The sequence below is a fragment of the Gopherus flavomarginatus genome, chromosome 2, assembly GCF_025201925.1.
Source record: "Gopherus flavomarginatus isolate rGopFla2 chromosome 2, rGopFla2.mat.asm, whole genome shotgun sequence".
Taxonomy (NCBI): Eukaryota; Metazoa; Chordata; order Testudines; family Testudinidae; genus Gopherus; species Gopherus flavomarginatus.
In genome coordinates, this window is record NC_066618.1 from 230,479,675 (window position 1) to 230,500,021 (window position 20,347).

The 20,347-nt window shown below is 43.3% G+C and overlaps 1 protein-coding gene across 7 annotated transcripts in view; it reads left to right on the forward strand.

Moving 5' to 3' along the window:
* RP1 (RP1 axonemal microtubule associated) overlaps positions 1-20,347 on the forward strand; it is a 320,592-nt gene that overhangs the window by 276,767 nt on the left and 23,478 nt on the right. For all 7 annotated transcript variants that reach the window (XM_050938879.1, XM_050938878.1, XM_050938875.1 and 4 more), the window contains 4 exons: positions 16,317-16,515; positions 18,061-18,120; positions 18,433-18,611; positions 19,530-19,752. In XM_050938879.1, coding sequence (XP_050794836.1) covers positions 16,317-16,515; positions 18,061-18,120; positions 18,433-18,611; positions 19,530-19,752 — 661 coding nt within the window. The remainder of the gene's footprint in view (positions 1-16,316; positions 16,516-18,060; positions 18,121-18,432; positions 18,612-19,529; positions 19,753-20,347) is intronic.

The window sequence follows — 20,347 nt, forward strand, 5'->3', positions numbered from 1 at the left end:
CCAACCCGCGTAGCTTTGCCATTTATACGCTCCATCCAAGCCAAAGCGGACACAATCTGCCAATCCCCGGCGTCTATCCCTCCTACGGCCAGAGGGGTGGAAATAAAGTATATGGTAGCCTCCAAAGGGTATGAATACCTATATACCCACCGTCCTCCATGCTCCCTGGTGGTTCAATCCATCAATGAGCGAGAGCGCCATGGCCAGCAAGCCCGCGCCCCAAAATCGCAGGAGGCTAGACAGATGGACCTGTTGGGACGTAAAGTCTACTCTGCAGGGGGCCTCCAACTCAGGGTGGCGAACCAACAGGCCCTGCTCAGTAGATATAATTATAACACCTGGCAGTCGGTGGGTAAGTTCACTGAGCTGGTCCCACAAGACTCCCGCCAGGAATTCCAAGCCCTTCTCGAGGAAGGAAAGAAAGTGGCGCGGACTTCCCTGCAGGCCACCCTCGACGCTGCATATTCGGCGGCCAGAACCGTGGCCTCGGGAATTACGATGAGGAGGATCTCATGGCTGCAAGTGTCAGGTCTACCTCCTGAACTGCAACACACCATCCAGGACCTGCCATTTGAAGGCCAGGGCCTTTTCTCCCAGAAAACGGACCCTAGGCTACAGAGTCTTAAGGACAATCGGGTGATCGTGCGTTCCCTTGGGATGCACACCCCACAAACCCAACGAAGGTCCTTCCGTAGCCAACCTCAGCGCCTTTACCCCCCGCCCACACCGCGACAAGACATTGGCAGAAGGCATGGTCGCGGGAACCGCAGACAACAATCTGGGTCCCAAGGCTGCCATAATACCAGTCCCGCCAAACCAGCGACGGGCCCGAAAGCGAACTTTTGAAGGTGCGCCAGAGAGCAGAGCACCAGTCCTTCCCCAGGATCCCCTTCAGTTTTCCAACCGTCTTTCCTCCTTTCTCCCTGCGTGGTCCCAGTTAACCTCAGATTGTTGTGTCCTATGCACAGTGGAATTTGGATACCACCTCCAATTTATTTTGCCCCCTCCCTCTCACCCCCCTCCCCGTCCCTCTTCAGGGACCCCTCTCACGAGCAATTCCTCTGGCAAGAGGTTTGCACGCTCCTCTCGATCGGAGCTATAGAGGAGGTACCGGAGGAATTAAAGGGCATGGGATTTTACTCCCGATATTTCCTAATCCTCAAAGCAAAAGGAGGTCTTCGACCCATCCTGGACCTGTGAGGACTCAACATATTTTTAAAGAAGTTGAAGTTCCGCATGGTATCCCTGGGGACCATTATCCCTTCCTTGGATCTCAGAGACTGGTACGCTGCTCTCGACATGAAGGACGCATATTTCCACATCGCTATTTATCCCCCGCACAGACGGTACCTACGGTTTATGGTGCACCACCAACATTTCCAATTTGCGGTCCTTCCGTTTGGCCTCTCTACAGCCCCTCGCATCTTTACAAAGTGCATGGCAGTAGTGGCCGCCTTCCTCCGTTGTTGGCGAATACATGTGTTTCCTTACCTAGACAACTGGCTTATTCGAGGGACCTCTGAGGCCCAGGTCACCAGACACGTAGCCATCATCACGGACCTATTCGAGAGACTGGGCTTGATGATCAATCTAGAGAAGTCTACTCTAGTGCCCACTCAAAGAATAGAATTCATTGGGGCCATTTTAGACTCCAAACTTCCAAAAACCTGCCTGCCACTGTCCCAGTTTCAGGCACTAGTCTCTGTTATAAAAAACCTCCAAACCTTTCCGACGACCTTGGCTTGCACCTGTCTGAGCCTCCTTGGTCACATGGCCGCATGTACCTTTGTAACCAAGCACGCAAAACTACGTATGCATTCCCTTCAAACCTGTCTTGCCTCAGCATACTGTCCAGGCAGAGATACCATAGACATGGTGGTCACCATTCCTCAGAGCATCTTAGACTCCCGCAACTGATGGCTAACACCCTCTCTGGTTTGTGCAGGACTGCCGTTCCATCCGAGGCAGCCCTCGGTGTCCCTATCGACGGACGCGTCGTCTCTCGGCTGGGGGGCTCATCTAGACCATCGTCGCACACAAGGCCTCTGGTCATCTCAAGAGCTAACGTTGCACATAAACGTCCAGGAACTGAGAGCAGTCCGCCTGGCGTGCCAGACGTTCCTACAACATCTGCAAGGTCGTTGTGTTTCAGTGCTTACTGACAACACAACGGCCATGCACTATATAAACAAGCAGGGAGGGACTCGATCCTCCCCCCTTTGTCAGGAGGCGATCCAATTGTGGGAATTTTGCATAGCCCACTTGATAGACCTTGTAGCATCGTTCCTCCCGGGGGTCCGGAACACCCTGGCAGACCATCTCAGCAGATCTTTTCGGTCTCACGTTCTACATTCCATCTTCCAGAAGTGGGGCTTTCCCTGGACGTTCTACATTCCATCTTCCAGAAGTGGGGCTTTCCCCACATAGACCTCTTTGCTTCTCGCGGCAACAGGAAGTGCCAGAAGTTCTGCTTCTTCCAAGGTCTTGCCCCAGGCTCAATATTGGATGCCTTTCTAATCTCATGGAAGAACCAGCTGCTGTACGCCTTTCCACCCTTCCCACTGGTGCACAGGGTTCTCTTAAAGCTCCGCAGGGACAGGGCTCGCCTGATCCTGATCGCCACTGTGTGGCCCTGACAGCACTGGTACACCACGTTGCTGGACCACTTGATAGCCAACCCGATCTCTCTGCCCCCGTATCAGGATCTTATAACGCAGGACCACGGCAGGCTTCACCACCCGGACCTGCAATCCCTCCATCTCACAGCGTGGCTCCTGCATGGTTAACCCAGTCGGAGTTACGTTGCTCTGCCCCAGTGCAAGAAGTACTCCTGGGTAGCAGAAAGCCTTCCACCCGGTCTACGTACTTGGCCAAGTGGAAGTGATTTTCTTGCTGGTGTCAAACACTAAATGTAACACCCACGGAGGTTCCCATTCGCACTATATTGGACTACCTCTGGTATCTTAAACAGCAAGGCCTCGCTATCTCATCATTGCAAGTGCACTTGGCGGCTATTTCTACTTTCCACCCCAGAGAAGGTACTTACTCTGTCTTCTCCCACCCTATGGTCTCGAGGTTCCTCAAAGGTTTGGAGCGTCTATACCTCCTAGTACGACGCCCCGCCCCTTTCTGGGACCTCAACTTGGTCCTGACGAAACTTACAACTCCTCCATTCGAGCCATTGGCTACCTGCTCGCTCCTATATTTGTCATGGAAAACAGCCTTCCTTGTGGCCATCACATCGGCTAGGAGAGTCTCTGAGCTTCGGGCTCTGATGGTGGACCCACCATACATGGTGTTCCACAAAGGCAAGGTGCAGTTATGTTCACATCCGACCTTCCTCCCTAAAGTAGTCTTGGCCTTCCATCTCAACCAGGACACATTCCTCCTGGTCTTCTTTCCCAAACCGCATACATCTCGTAGAGAACAGCAGTTGCATTCCCTCGACGTCCGTAGGGCCCTCGCCTTCTACATTAACTGAACAAGACCCTTCCCCAAAACGCCCCAACTTTTTGTGGCAGTGGCAGATCAGATGAAAGGCCTACCCGTCTCTTCTCAGAGAATTCCGTCATGGGTAACGGCGTGCATCCGTACTTGCTATGATCTAGCTCATGTCTCTCCGGGACATATTACCGCTCATTCTACCAGGGCTCAGGCCTCATTGGCCATCTTCCTAGCTTGAGTACTTATCCAGGAGATATGTCAAGGAGCTACGTGGTCTTCAGTACACACCTTCATTTCCCATTATGCCCTGGTGCAACAATCCAGAGAGGACGCAGCCTTCGGCTCTGCGGTTCTACACGCTGCAGTATCTCACTCCGACCCCACTGCCTAGATAAGGCTTGTGATTCACCTAATTGGAATGGATATGAGCAAGCACTCGAAGAAGAAAAGATGGTTACTCACTTTTGTAACTATTGTTCTTCGAGATGTGTTGCTCATATCCATTCCAAAACCCGTCCTCCTTCCCCACTGTCGGAGTAGCCGGCAAGAAGGAACTGAGGAGCGGACGGGTCGGCAGGGGTGTGTATTCGGTGCCATAGCGGCACCATGCCAGGGGGCGCCCAGCCGACCCACCAAGTGTTGCTAGGGTAAAAATCTTCCGATGGACGTGCACGCAGCGCGCGCACACCTAATTGGAATGGATATGAGCAACACATCTCAAAGAACAACAGTTACAAAGGCGAGTAACCGTCTTTTCTGTGTATGGGGGGGGGCACAGACTAAAAGAACCCCTGCCGCGCCATATCCTGACATGAGGGGCCATCCTGGCAGTAAGTACATGCCAAACAGGGAGTCGGCATGATCTTTTTTCTGGTCTGCTTGCATCTTTATACAGTAGTCTGTTGGATGCCTAATACTATTTATTCATCTTTTGTGAATGACTTCAATTCTCACAGATTTTACAGGCTATTAGCATAGTCTTGAACCATGTGCAGACATTGTGTAAACTTCAGTGTCCAGCTCTGTCCCAACAGCTTGATTTTGACCTGCAGCTCCGCTACTATTTCCTTCTACGGTCTACCATTTTGTATTGATGTCTTCCTGAGGTCCTTTCTATGCACCATTCTGCAGGTTGGATATATGTTCAATCAGATGGCTGAGAATTATCCATATTTTTGTCTTTCAGATCATGATTTCTTTTCAAACTAATCCTGCACAGCGAAGTAATCCAAATGTTATACATTATATGTTGAGATTAAAACAAATATTTAAAGATCCACCACTTTCATGTGCAATGGATATAGGGATTAAACTACTTTGCATTTTTAAAAAAGGAAAATCTCCATGAACATTTTTAACTCATATTATTCTATTGGTTGTTGGAAAGAGATTATATCCTTTCTCCTGCCCTATATTTAGACACCAACCACTCAGGTTGGTACCATGGTAACTGCAGCACACACAAAAATTGTTAGCAAGAGGTGATTGTTGGTGTTCAGTTTCATTACTTGTTTATGAATTAAGAATGGTCAATTTTTAAATATTACTTTAGAAAAAAAAGCACACCTAGTGGAAATGGACTAAAAAATGGACATCATATTGGAAGGACAATGATGGTCACCATGAAAAGTCATCATTTGTCAGCAGTGTCATATCATGATATATCTCAGGATATGTCTACACAGCAGCAGGGAGCATGCTTCCCAGCACATGTAGACAGACATACTAGCTGTGCTTGAGCTAGTGGGCTAAAAATAGCAGAGTAGCCTGTGGTAGTGTGGGCAGCACTTTCGGTTAGCCACCTGAGGTACTCAGAGATGCCGCAGTTAAGTACTCTGGTGGCTAGCCTCAGCTGCTGTCAGTCTGCCCTTCCTACACTGCTGTTTTTAGTGCACTAGCTCAAGTAGCGCTAGCCTGCCTCTGTCTACCCCTGCTGGGAAGCACGCTTTCATGTGCTGTGTAGACATACCCTTAGATACCACAGTTTGCTAACCATTGGCAACATGCTGGCTCTCATGAGAAGTGTACACAGTATAATAACTATAAAATTGCAAAGTGCTATTGATCCAAATGTCACGTATGGCCCAAGTTACCATAGTCAGCAACCATAATGGCTGGGATTACCAGGCCATTGAGTGAAAGGGATAATAGGACAGAGGACAGGAATCACTGTGAAACGGGCACAATGGAGGGTGGGATGGTGGAGGAGGGTGGTTGTTAAAAAATATTTTTAGGACGGGAAGAAGGATAGAGACCTTAACTATCGCAAACATAAGTCCAGAGTTATAGGAGTATGCACAAAATGTCAGGCCGCTGCCAGGCTTCACAGCAACACAAAATTTGACAGTGTAGTACACCCCTCTTCTATTGGAGTTGAGCAGCCACCCACTAGGTCAGGCCATTGATAACCTGCTAAGGAATTCATACAACTCTGCACAACTTAGTGAAGCCATAAAGGGTTCCTCCTTCTCTTTCTCTGTAGCCTCTGCAAAATCTGGACCAGCCGACCTGTTGACTATAGTTGGTTAACTAATCAATCCAAAACTTCTTCATATGATCTCATGCTCTTTATACCTCATGCTGTTGGGAGTTCTCTTCCTCAATCACAGAAAACCCTAATCAAATCTGAGACAATCAGTCCAGCACTGTGGATGCAGACCAGCCAGAGCAGCAAGGGAAAACTGTGCTGCTTTCACTGACCCAGTTTGGACCAGTCTTCCAGGGAAAGGCTTGAAAACAATGGAGAAAATGAATTTCTGTTGCCATGAACAAATGGTTCTGTGCCCCTTTTAGTTAATGAAAGATAGTAGGGAATACCTAGGTCTACTTCACACTGAGGTCAGCAACACATCTGTCAGAATCAGCACAGCAGCCTTCCAAAAAGTCGTAAACATGTTATTGAAGAAGCCATTAGTCAGTGGTCATGACCTTGCTAATTCCCATTTGTATTGAATAATTTCCTTAGGGAAGGTCTGTAAGAATAGCTGCTTGTTAGACAGAAGAGAGAGATTACCTCTGAACAGGTTAAGATCCAGAGACACTGGTTGTAGGATTGGGTTTCATAAATTTTTATTGCAAGAAGGTACCATTTTGCTCATCTAGTCTGACCTCTATATGAACAGAAGCCATAGGCCTTTCTTGTATTAATTCCTGCCTCAAGTCTAACAGCTGCAATTCAATTAGACCGTATCTTTTAGAAAAACATCCACTCTTGATTTAAAAATTTCCAGTGATGGAGCAGTTGTTCAATAGTTAACTACCTTCACTGTTAAATATTTGCACCTTATTTCTTAGTTTGAAATTGCCTAGCTTCATTTTACAGCCATTACATTTTGTTATGCATTTGACTGCCAGACTGAATAGCCCTCTATTACCAATTTCTGCTCCTCACGTAGGTACATAGTCTGTGATCAAGTCACTCCATAACCTTTTCTTTGATAAGATAAATAGATTGAACTCCTTGACAATTTCATCTGAACACAGTATTTGAGTACAAGTCGCACTAGTGCCAAGTACAGAGGAAATATAACCTCTCTTCTCCCACTCAGTATTTCCCTGTTTATTCATCCAAGGATCCCATTTACCCTTTAGTCACAGCTGAGAGCTTACATTCAACTGGTTACCTGCTGTGACCCTCCCCGCCCCGCAAGTATTTTTCAGAATCACCATTCCCCAGGATAGCATCCCTCACGGTCACTTGCTGGAAGGTTCTCTGCACCTTGAAGTCTCTAAACCATGACTTGAGGACTTCAATGGCTCAGACACAGGTTTGATACAGGAGTGGGTGGGTGAGATTCTGTGGCCTGCATTGTGCAGGAGGTCAGACTAGATGATCATAATGGTCCCTTCTGACCTTAAAGCCTATGATTCTATGATCCTGTAAATATGGCCCAAATTCTTTGTTGCCAGATGTTTGACTTTACATTTGACCATGCTGAAAAACATATTGTTTGCTTGTGTCCAGTTTACCAAGCAATCCAGAAGGCTCTATACCCATGATCTATCCTCTTCGTTATTTGCCGCTCTCCAATTTTTGTGTAATCTGCAAATTTTATCAGTAATAATTTTCTATTTATTCCTTTTTGAAATATTAGCACCACATTAGATTTCCTCCAGTTTTCTGAAATTTTCCCAGTTACAAGACATAATGGGAAAAAATCAACATTGATGGTGCAGAAATTACCTTGGCTGGTTCTTTTAAAACTTTTGGATGCAAGCTATCCATATCTCCAGATTTTAAAAAGTCTAATTTTAGTAGCTGCTGTTTAATATCCTCCTTAGTTTACTGTTGAAATGGAAAGTATTCCATCAAAATGATCTGATGGCACCATCTGGCTTTTTCCCAAAAACAGAACAGAAATATTTATTGAACTCTTTTTTGTCTTTTCTGAACTGTTATCAACAATTCTGCAATTTCTGTTTTGTAATGGACCAATACTGTTGTTAGGATTCCTTGTGTTCCCGACATACTTTAAAAATCCTTTATATTATTCTGGCCATATGTTTCTCTTTGTCTCCTTTTGCTTCCTTTATCAATTCTTTACAGTTCCTAGCTTCTAATTTATTCCTAGCTTCTAACTGATACCAACTTTCTCTTTTTTCCATTTGTTATGTATATGTAATACTACTATTATAACTAATTTCACTGCCCTTTTAAGTCAGGCTGGTCTTTTAAGCAGTGTATCCCCCTTTTTTTTTTTATTGTGGCTTTTGAGACATCTAGTAAAATGTTCTTAAATAGTTTTCAATCATCATTCACATTTTTCTATTTAAATTCCTTCTCCCAGCTGATTTGGCTCCTAATTGTTTTCAGCGTTGTGATATTGGCCCGTGTATATACCAAGTATAGCTATTATTGGTTTGTATTTTATTGTGTTCTCACATAATAAATGTAATCAAGTCCTGATTACTAACATCTAAGCAACCACTAATGTTTAGTTCTATGATCAAGACAAGGTCCAATATAGAATTTCCCCATGTTAGATGCAACACTTTTTGAGTTAGGTGATTTTCACAGTTAAATTTTAGAAATTCCCAGGATGTTTTAATACCAGCATCTTTAGACTTACCACTTATATTACTCAAATTGAAGTCTCCCATGAACTTTTTTCCCCTACACATTATAAATAGGTGCTTGTCCTCCTGTTCTCTCATGTGGTTTGGTGGTCTGTATCAGACACCATCTAGGACCCTATCCTATGCTTTGTCTGTTAGGACATTTATCCATAAGCATTCCAGATCATTTGTTTCTGCCATTTTTGACATAGAGTGTCACTCCCATTCCCCTTTTACCCACTCTGTCCTTCCTACAAGCGATTTTAACATCCCAGTCATGTGAATTTTCCCACCAGGTTTCAGTAATACCAGCTAGAACAAATTTGTGCTCATAAATGAGAAATTCCAATTCTTCTTGTTTGTTGCCCAGATGCCTAGAATTGGTGTATAGATAATTTAAAGAATTTCTTGAACCACAAACTCTAGCAAGATGCTTACTGCTCATGTTCCAATGCCATATGATGTTAAGAATGAGTTAAGGAATGTTTTTTCGTTGGAAAATGATGATTTGTTAACTCAAAACATTCTGCAGTCATGTATCAATTTTGACTAAATTCTAATGGAAAGAAGCATGTTTCTGATGGAACCCTGCCTGCCAAGCAAATTCAACAACTGACTGGTTTTGTTCCAGCATGGAGGCCCTGAAAGCCCCAGCTTCCAATCTTTTGGGCTCATGACTCCTCGGCACCCTGGTCTCCTAAGGTTCAGGGTCCCTAGCTCCTCAGCAGCCTGGAAGTCTCCAGCTGTGTGGGTAGGCTACTCAGGCTCTGAGCAGCTTGAGAAAGCATTGGGAACATTTTGAAAAAGTCAAAATGAAATGTCATTTCAACAAAATGTTGGAATTCCTGTTCTGTAGGAAATTCCAAATGTTCCCATTTCCATTCTGTTTGGGAACAACATTTTTTTTTTTAATTTCAGAGTTTTCTGTGGAATGGGAATTTCAGGTTTCAGCTAGCTGTAGTTAATAATGTCAGCCGGTTCAGGGTTCTCTTTTTTCTCTAATCTTGTTGCAGACAGATGAACTGTAGAAGTCTCTAATTACACATTCATTTTCTCTTAAAAGGGTTTTGATTTTTTTATATACTGAGAGAGAAACATTTTAAGGTAATTTTGGGTGAAAGTTGAACCTAAAACAACCCTGAGTTACACACATATGTGAACTTTGGGAAAGATAATGTCTGGATCTTCTGGGGATTAATAAAAATCAGATCCTAAAAGAAAAATTGTGCAAATCAGTGAGAACCTGAAAAGTGAGGGATTAGCAAGAACAAATCCTTCTTGTGCGTTTTCTGCTTGTGCAAGTATTTCACAATCACTGAGATTCAGAATGTAAGGGCCTGATTTTGATGTGTCTCAAACTAGTAAAGCTCTGACTTCAGTGAAGTTCCTCAAGATTGAACAAGTGAAATCAGAATAATCAGGCCTCAAATCAATGGATTTGCATATCTCTACAGAAAACATTCCTCCTCTAGATGCTCCCAGTTTCTTCTTTAGTGAAAGCCTATTTAAATGAGTAACATTAAGAAGATGGGAAATCACCGTGCATGCACATTTTTGAAATTAAGCATATGGTGTGCCTTGACTTGCTACTTTCAGTTCTGCTGGGAATATTGTCGCTAACCAACTATCAAGTCTGAACTACTGAGAATATGAAATGGTTCGCATTTATAAAGGTAAACATTACACAGAGACTATTTAGTCAAAAGCTGTTGCTGCTGTTGCAACAGCTATTGCTACTACTACAAACAGCAATAAAGCTTCCAGTGCTGCCATTGAGGAGTGCTGGGTGAAGTTAACTGAGGTTATAAAGTTTAAAACTTGAATCCTAGACCAACACAGCAGCACTTAAAGGTGATCTGCAAAGGATTTCACAAAAACTGGGCTCGCATTCTCTTTTGCTTGTTTACAATGGATAAAAGAAGGCCTGAAATGGTTGGTTGGTTGCTTCCTTGTTTTTGAAGGAGTTCTTCTCTTCACTGCCTACTTTTTTTTTTAATCTGAGCATTGTCAGGACTTTCAATTCTGGTCTTTCCTGGTTTTGCTGGAGGAGCTGTTTAGAGGATATATACAGTTAGCTATTATACCTTAATTCAGGGCTGCTCAACTTTCAGCTAAGAGTTCATTTCTCCAAATTTTAAATTAATTTTTGATGTTAAGTGGAATTATTCATGTACGCACAATTACATGGTGTGAATATGCTGATAAAAATGAATATACATTCTGCTCCATAGATAGTGTCTAGTTTTCAGTGGTTAACATGACTTTTCTCCATTCAGGTCTAAGTTCTAATTATGTAGTTAACTACGATGCACTTTTTTTCTGGGGAAAAAACAAAAGAAAAAGTTTAAAAATTCCTAAAATTCCCTGTCTCCTGCGTACTCTTTGTCCCTCACTTTCTTTCAACTCCAGTCAGCCCATCCTTTTTCCTGTTCATAAGTTAAGGAACAGAAACACCACCATGTGGCATAGGAGATGAGTCTCACAATTCAAATATCGAGTATCCAAAGGGACAGTCTCAGTGAACAGCACACGAGCAATCATAGACTAAAAGAATCCACATAAAACATTTGCTGAACAATTGTGGATAGTGACTTAATTCTTCAAAATGTCCTTCAATGTCAATCATGGTCAGTCTGTGAACAAAACACTGGATTAAATCTGCCAGATCAAATTGTCTCCAGCATATTGTTGTTTGCAGTGTTGTTGTAGCTGAGTTGGACTTGGGATATTAGAGGGACAAAGTGGGTGAGGTAATATCTTTTGTAAGACCAGCTTCCATGTGTACAAAAGACAAGCTTTCGAGCTAATTGCCAAGACCTGAAGAAGAGCTCTGAGGAGCTCAGAAGTTTCTCTCTGTCACCAACAGAAGTTGGTCCAGTAAAAAATATTGCCTAGTCACCCACCTTGTCTCCAGCAAGGTGTTCATTCACCTCTAGTAACAATAGTTGCTGGCCATTTTGTTCTCACTTTTAATTCGTTTTTTTGACTATACTTAAGCTCATTTTGTCACTCAAGCTTTCAAAAGTACACCTAAAGATAAAATGTGCTCTTGTCTATCCTGTGAGTTTACTCCTGCTCTCACAGCTCTAGATATTAATTGCTCAATCCAAAGTTTATGAAGTGTCTGAATCTCTTGCTGATCTAACCATTCCTGGATTCCTGAGATTCTGACTATTTTAAGGCAAGTGCATCAGGATTACAGGGATGTCACATTATGACGGGCCCATTTAAGGAGAGATGGGACCACCCATACCTCTGCCATAATTAGCTGCTTACCAGCTGGAGGGGCAGGGCTGAGGGATCTGGGAAGGAGCTTAATGGACACTTGGACCTTATAAATAAGCAGTGTGAGGTCAGTCTGGGAGTGGGCAGTGAGTATGCTCCTGTGGAAAATCCTGAGCCAGTGCCTGCTGGGGGAAGGGTACTCCAGGAAAACCAGCTTTGCAAGCCCCCTGTTTTATACTGGGGCAGGGAAGGAGGTAAGGAACATAGCCCAGGAGGGGCTGAAAACTGTACTCCAGTGGAACTAGCCTCAGGGCTGTTGCTCTATCCCAGAGCCAGGAAGACTAGAACAGATAGTCCAGAAAGGGGCTGGTAACAGGGCCCAGGTGACAGGCTGAAGACCCAAAGGGCAGAAGAATCTTTTTTGTTTCCTGGGACTTAACTGCGGGGGGGACCTTTTGCTGCCCTGGAAGGAATTAAGAAAAAAATGGTGATTTGGAAATGAATGTCATAAATCATTAGTTTATATTTCCCCTGAGACAATAATGGAAGAGTTGCTGAGTTCTTCAGCATATTGAAGGCTTTTTCCTTTAAATTTAAGCCTCTGATCCTGCAAACACTTCCGCGTGTGATTTAAATGGGACTACACATATGCTCACTGTTAAGCATGTGCATAAGTGTTTCTAAGATCAGGGCTGTATTTTTTAACATGTGTTTTATAAATTCAGTCTTGTCCCATAAATAAAGGTTTGAAAGTAATGAGGGAAGTGAGTCATTTGCCAAATGAAATTTGTTATATGCCTCTCTTAATTAACAATGCATAGTAGGGGACACCAAGGTTCATTTGGCTCTGAGTTTATGAATAATTCCCTCAGAATCAACAGCCTTCTGAATATGTGTTGGCCAAGAAACCATCATCCAGTGATGATGAGCTCACCAACTCCCACTCCTCTTGCACAGTTTCTGTAGAGAAAATCTATAAGTGTGGCTGTTTAGTACATTTATTCTTCTTCAAGTGCTTGTCTCTGTGTGTAGTGCACTTCAGGTTGTACATGCGATCCATATGCCCAGGACAAGAGAATTTTTCGTAGCAGTGACCATGTGGTCCACCCATGGGCCACTGCTTTCTGTGCTCCACACCAAGGATTTATAGGAGGGCTGCTGGACCACCATCATTTCAATTCCTTCTCACCTCTCATGGTCTGGAACAGACACTCAGTATTTATAGTAGCTTCTTTGCCCTTTCTCTGTAAATAGTTAAAATGTAGTTAGTTGTAGTTACTTTGGTCTAACTTATTGGGGCAGATTGTTAGGGTTTGGTTCCTCATTTTGCCCTCCGCCACTTGGATAGGAGAGCAGTCCCCAATCCCTCCTGCCCTATGTTCTCCACTGGCAGCAAGAAAAGCATGCCAGTGATGCCTGGCTTCAAGAGCTGTGTGGACTGTCAGAAGCCCTTCATGGTAAAGGATGATCATGAGGCCTATTTGTACTGCCTGGGTAAAACTATGTCCCTTCCAGGTGCAATATCAGCAGATCATTTGTGAGAAGGACCAAGCAGTTGAGAGAGTTTTAGCTCAGAACATTCTTCATGGAGAAGTTCATGAAAGTGGGGCTGGACTCTGGCTAGGGAAACCCCCCAGTTCATCAGCCTGAATAAAGTGGGAGTGTGCCTTCAAGTGCGCCTCCAGCTGGTTTCAGGGCCTCCGTACCCCTCATACTTTCCCATCGGCTCCAAGAAACTCAGATCAGCAGAGTCAGGGCAGATGTGGAAGACACTAGAGGAAAAGTTCCTTGTCTACATCCTCCAAGAAGAGGCAGAAGTTCCCATCTCGTATCCAGTAGGGGAGAACCTCACACTCCAGATCGGGACTGTCCAGTACTGGGAAGGACCAGCCTGGAAATTGGTTGGGGGGCCCACATGGAGGGGGCAGGTGGCCCAAGGGACATGGTCTCCTCGTGAGTCAATACTCCATATCAACATGTTGGAGTTGAGTGCAGTCAGTGTGATCTGTGAACAATTTTTCCCTTGCATTCAAGGCTATTCAATCCAGGTGTTATAAGACAACATGACAGTGGTCTTCAATTCATCAACAAGCAAGGAGGGGCACATTTCCTCACAGCTCTGCACAGAGGTCATTGCCCTTTGGAACTGGTACATAGTTTTGCAAATTATCCTGACCACCATCCATCTGCCAGGGGATCAAAACACCAAGATGGACTCCTTCAGCAGACACTTCTCCAGAGAGCATGCAAGGGAGAGGCATGGCCCAACTCTGCATGAAAATTTTGATTGTGGGGGTCACCCAACCACAGATTTGTTTTTGTCCGATGTAAACAAAAAATGCAAGTTCTGCTCCAAAGAGGGTTGCAGCCAGGATCTCTGGGTGATGCTTTCCTCATATGATGGTCAGAAGCCTGAGCTAGACATTTCTCCTGATCTCTCTGTTATCAAGAGTATTAAGGACAGTCAGACAAGATGAAGTACAGGTGATTTTCACAACACCAGATTGGGCCCATCAGTTCTGGTACTCTGCATTGTTACACCTGTCAGCCTGGCTTCCTCTTTGTCTTCCCCTGGTATGAGATCTCTTGACTCAGGATGAGTTACAGATTCACCACCGCAGTCTGTTCACACTTTGCCTGAAGTCATGATATTTGGATGAATGTCAAACCTAAGAGATGGCTGGCTCAGCAGATGCATAGGGCATACTGAACATCAGCAGGATGGACTCTACCAGAAGGTGCTACTTTGCAAAGTGGAAGAGATTTGAGATCTGGTGTGATCAACAGGGAATTCCCCCTTTTGTGGTTGGGGTGCCAAAGAAGCTGGATGACCTATTATCCCTGAAGTGAGAGGGGCTGCCTCTCAGCTCCCTCTGGGTTCCCCTGATGTCTATCAGTGCATTTCATTTGCTGGTAGCCACCTACTCTATGTTCTCACATCCAGTCACATTCTGGTTCCTGAAGGGACTAGTTAGAGTCTTCCTTCCAGTGGTGAAGCCTACACCTGGTTGGGACTTGATTTTGTCTGCTCTGGTGGAGATGGAGGAAGGCTGTCTTGAACTGCTCACTGCAGCACCTTTCTGTGAAGGCATTCCTGATCACAATCATATTGGCCAGAAGGGTAGAGGAGCTAGGGTTGATCACGGCAGACTCCCTGCCTCCCAGGATCCTCCACAAGGATAAAGCTCCATGAGGCTGCACCCAAAGTTCATCCTTAATGTAGTGTCGGACTTGCACCTCAACTAAAGCACCCATTTACCTGTGTTCTATCTGAAACCACAGGCTAATAGGGAGGAGGTGATGTGCCACTCCTTGGATATGCGTAGGGCCCTTGCCTTCTTCCTACAAAATAATTTCAGAAGTGGCCTTCTTCCTACAAAATAATTTCAGAAGTGACATACACTCATCTCATTCCCAGAGAGGATGAAGGGAGAGACCGTTTCCTCCTAGATGCTGTCAGTGAATCTCGAGCTGTTCTCCTTGTTCTCTGCTACAAGCTGAACAATGTCCCTGGTGGCATAATGTGAGGGCACACTCAATGAGAGCCCAGGCAGTCTCAGGAGTCCCCTTTAAGGATGTACCTATTGTTAATCTCTGAAGAGCAGCAGCCTGAGGCTTCGTGCACACCTTCACCAGATGCTATGCACTGGTACATGCAGATGCCTTTTATGCCTTCCTGGGCAGGGCAGTTCTGCAATCTGTAGTGATATAGAATTCCAGGCACCCCCCTTCTCAGGATGGACGCTGCTTGTGAATCATTTGAAGTGCACTACACATGGGGATGAGCACTTGAAGAAGAAGGAAAGGTTGCACTTTTTGTAGTAAGTAAAGTTGTTTGAGATGCATTATCCCTATGTCTAGTGCACTACCTATCCTCCTTTTCCACTGCCTCTGTTCCCTTAGTGTGGCCTAGTGGAGAAAAAGGAACTGAAATGGTGGAGGTCTGGCAGCCCCCTTTGCACCCTTGGTGTGAGCACAAGGAGAGTGGGGGTGCATATGTGGACCAAATGCTCACTACTACGAAAAATTCTTCAGTCCTGGTCACATGAAGCCTATGCACAAGCTAATAGTGCACCACAAATAGGAGCAATACATCTCAAAGAACTCCAGTTACTACAAGCTGAATAAGCTTTCCTTCCTGGGAAAGATAACCCCACCTCAAAGGCCTTTATTGCCACTACTCCTATCCCCCAGCCCTACCTTTTCTTCTCCACAGTGTGAAACTTGGGGTGCATTTTGCACACAGCTAGACATTTTTTTTTAAATTGCACCTCTAGAAAACATTGTTAGAAGTTTGAGGAGAAAATCTTACCCATAAGGGATATTAGGCATCCAAATGATGTGCCTAGAAAAGTGGAGGTGTTTTAGCAGTAGATTAGAGAAAATGCATGTGCGGCTCTTGCTCCTTGCATGAGTTTGGCTTTTTTAAGCCCTGTCATCTCTGATTCTGTTTGTATTTTACTGAATTATCCTGAAAATGCTGTGCCTCAGCCTCCTCTCATTTTCACCTGGCTCACTGTTCTGCTTCACTGTAGTTCACATTGGCAGTTCTGGTTCCATACTCTTTTATTTGTTGACTTTGCCTATTTCAGGTGGATGTTTTCCGGGTGGAAGCAGTAGATGTTGGGTCTCTGCAGGAGTTGGTTGTAGATAAAGGAAAAGGCTCTGACTGGCAGCTAGAGAAGATTATTGTGCACGAGCCAACATTTGCTGGGACAAAGACACTGTTTATGGCTCAAATATGGCTAAAAGATGGGAAAAAATCTGCCTCAGTAACTCTAAAAGCTACAGGTAAATATTATTTTAGAAATATATTATTTACTAAGAAACTAATTCCAAACTGCTAAATGCAGCTACATTTTCTGTTTCCATAACAAGTTATAGTATCAGATACTTTAGTATCTCGTTGTAATTAAGTAGGAACTACAATCTCTGAAACTGTTCAGTTTTAGTCCTGTTTGATAATCCAGTATTTTACAGGGTGCTAATTTTTCCTCTGTTAGTCCAGATTTATACTGAGGCAAATGAGAACAAAATCTGGCCCACTCTGTGTATCTTGCTGTCTCTCCAAGTACCACTTCTATTTTGTCCCTTATGACAGGATAATGTTTTTAAAGGTGGCTGCCTACATTCCCATGATGTTTAAATCCTGCCCTCTGCTGTTTTGCCAAGCAAGAAGGATCAGTTTAGATAGTTTGCCCCACTGCATTCAAGCAGTGGAGGAGAATGTCTCCATAGTATTCAAGATGGCTGTCTAACATACAGCACATTCTCATGATATAGAATACGATATGTTGGAGGTGTGTCTAGCCAGCATGTATGCTGCAGTCAACAGCAATCTCTAGCCAGAGACAAGTTGAGTCATATTATGCTCTGGTTCAGAAAAGTAGTAAAATACACTCCATAAATGGTCCCTTAGTCTACAATGAAATATTTTGTCCTCGCTGACAGTAGTACTGTAGCAGAAGCCACAACAGGGCGTGACTGCTCACCACAGCTGCATTGGCCATAGCAGAATTTGTCCCAAAGGCTATTATTAATGTGTTGTAGCCAAACAGAGTACTGTTACAATGTATTTCCTTTGTTTCATCATCCCTAATCCTCCAGCCTTCCGAAATAATAAGGAAACAAAATGTTATCTTTATAAAAGCCAATAATATACGAGCTGCTTGAACTTTGCTCTGAAAAAAAATTGAAACATTCTTGGAAAAATATATAAGGAATAAATTAGTATCTTCAAAATCACATAATGTTATAAATGGAGTCATGGAATGAATATTGTTGAACTTCTATAGGAACACAAATGTCTTTCCTTGGTTTCATAGAAGAAAATATTGATGCAATTATAGCCTGATCCAAAGCCTATTGACATCAGTAGGAGGCTTTCCATTGACTTCAGTGAACTTCGGTTCAGGCCTTTATCTCTAATTATGACTTCTGGTCCAATCCATTTCTATGGATCTTAATGAGAGTTGATATCAGTGGGAGCAGAATTAGTCTGTTAGATCAACTTAAAAATATCTAATCTGTGCAGACACACCCAAATCCCTGGTAGCAGAATTTGTATAAACAAAGTATAAATGATTGTAAAATTAAAAAAAATATTTTATCTGGATCACAACCATTTATAATATTGTGTTTGTTTTGGACCCAGTTCATTATACAAAACAGATGCTGGAGTAGAAAATCTCATTGTACTCTTCCTAGCCAAATCTTTAATCTCACTGATACAGTGCTCAGTCAACTGCTTCACCATAGATGAATACAGACATTCATTATAATTTAGACACTGTTTTACAAAAGCATTAATTTGGTTTTCAATCTTCTTTCAAATAGAAATTCAGGAGAGGAGGAACACAGCTGTCTTGCCGTTAAAAAAACAGCAAATGAAATCAGGTAGATCTGATGCCCTAGACCTAATATTGTATTCACTAGTTTAAAAAATGATTATATGGGAGCTTTTTCATCACAAACTTATAATTATGTTTACCAGTACTGGCAGTTTTATCCTCTATGTAATATTAAGAAATAAAAATATACCTGCATATTAGGGTCAAAGTACAGTTAAATAATTTTGATACCCAATTAAAATGAAAATAAATGAACCTGTTATAAATTTTATTTTGGCTATCTTAGTGAACATTTAAAAGAAAAAATGTATTTATAATCTGTCTTTCCTTCATCACATTCCTTATTTCATTTGTTCAGAAGGCACATGGAGAATTTATTTCACAAAACTCTGTGAAGAAACAACAGAAGAATTTGAAAAGTCAGTGAAGAATATTTCTAACTTGGTCATGGTGTTTTATGGAAGCAATGGCAAGTCAAACCCAATTTCCATGGCAAACAAAGTGTGCCATCAAGCTGAGGATCAAGTAACATCTGATGTAAAAATATATATACATTTCCCTACCTTTTTAGCCTCTCTTCTGAATTTGCTTTTATATAGAGATCAGCAAATAGGGACTGTAATATCCCACCTTCATAACAATTTGGCATCCCTTTGCATATTCAAGAAGAACAGAATTGGACCTTTAACTTGAATACCATAATTAATTTGTGTTTCTTTTATACTCTCAGAACTCATGGTTATAAAGCATATTCTTTGTCAACAATTACTCAAAATTAATTATGCATATCCAAGCAATTTGTGTGAACATTAAACATTTACATTTAATAGACAGTACAATATGTAATTTAAATTTGAGTCTTCACTGATTTCTTATTAGCATATAAGGAACACCACTAAATAGGTTGACCATATTTCCCAAAGGGAAAACTAGACACCGTGCAGGGCCGGCTCCAAGCCTCCCACCCATGTGGCTGGCCCCAGCTGCTCACCAAAGGCGCCCCCCAGCTGCCACTGGTAACTCTAACCCCGCTGGCCCCTTGCTTGAGGCTGGCACTGGTCACTCTAACCCTGCTGGTGGACTGGAATCCTTCCTCCCTCCACCTCTAGCCCAACCTCACCCCTGCATGGGGCTGGCATCTCCACTCACCCCCCTCCCCACCGCATGTTCCTCCGCACCCCATTTTTCTGACAAAAGTGGGCATTTGTCCGTTTTGCCAAAAAAGTCAGGACAGGGCTTAAAAAGGGGACTGTCCTGGCCAAAACAGGATGTATGGTTACCTTACCACTAAAGGGTAAATATGAGATCTCTGCTGCCTTTGAACTTAACGTGGGTGTTGCCATTGACTTCAGTGGGAGCAGAATTAAGCCAATGCTGAGCACTTTGGAAAATCCCACTCTTTTTTTTTTTTTTAAATCATTCTGGATGTTAACTTTTTTCTTTGTTACTCCCTAGGTACATTTCCCATCTGACTTAGGGATGCTTTATAAAGTGAGATTTGGGCTTCAGAGTTTGGGAAATAACACATCCCAGTTGTCTCTTCATCACTTTAAAATGCAGAACACAGCAACCCTGGATACCTTTAGTCTCTCTATAAATAAAACACTTTCTTCTTCTCTTAATGGAGACAGATGGATTGAGGTCCCTGTAGAGTGGCCATTAAAAGCAGCACTTTCTGGTAGGTATAAATCTATATTAAAGAGATAGAATGGTCCAGAAGGTTAACAAGTTCTAATAATACAACTGAAATCTTTGTCAAAGTAGGATATTTTATTGTCTTCATTTAACATTTAATAAAATCTAGATCAGACTTCAAAATATATCTATTAGGGAAAACATTATTAATGTCTCTTAATTTCTGTAGCTAGGGTGACCAGATGTTAAGGGGAAAATATCGAGACTGCTGCAGGGGGGAACTTTTTTTTTTTTTTTTTTTTTTTTTTTTACACTCACTCGTCCAGGAGTTCGGTGGCAATTCATCGGAGAGTCCTTCAGTCGCGGACGGTCTTTGGCGGTATTTCGGCAGCGGGTAATAAACCTTGCTGCCAAACACAGAAGCACTCACCACCGAAACACCGCCGAAGACCATCCACGACTGAAGGACTCTCCGCTGAATTGCCACTGAAGACCAGGAAACAAAATATCGGGACAAATAGCATCCCGACCATACTGTGGTCGGGATGCGGGACAAACGCCTCAAAATCAGGACAGTCCTGATTTTATCAGGACATCTAGTCACCCTATCCGTACCATAAAGTGTGCAGTGGAAATAT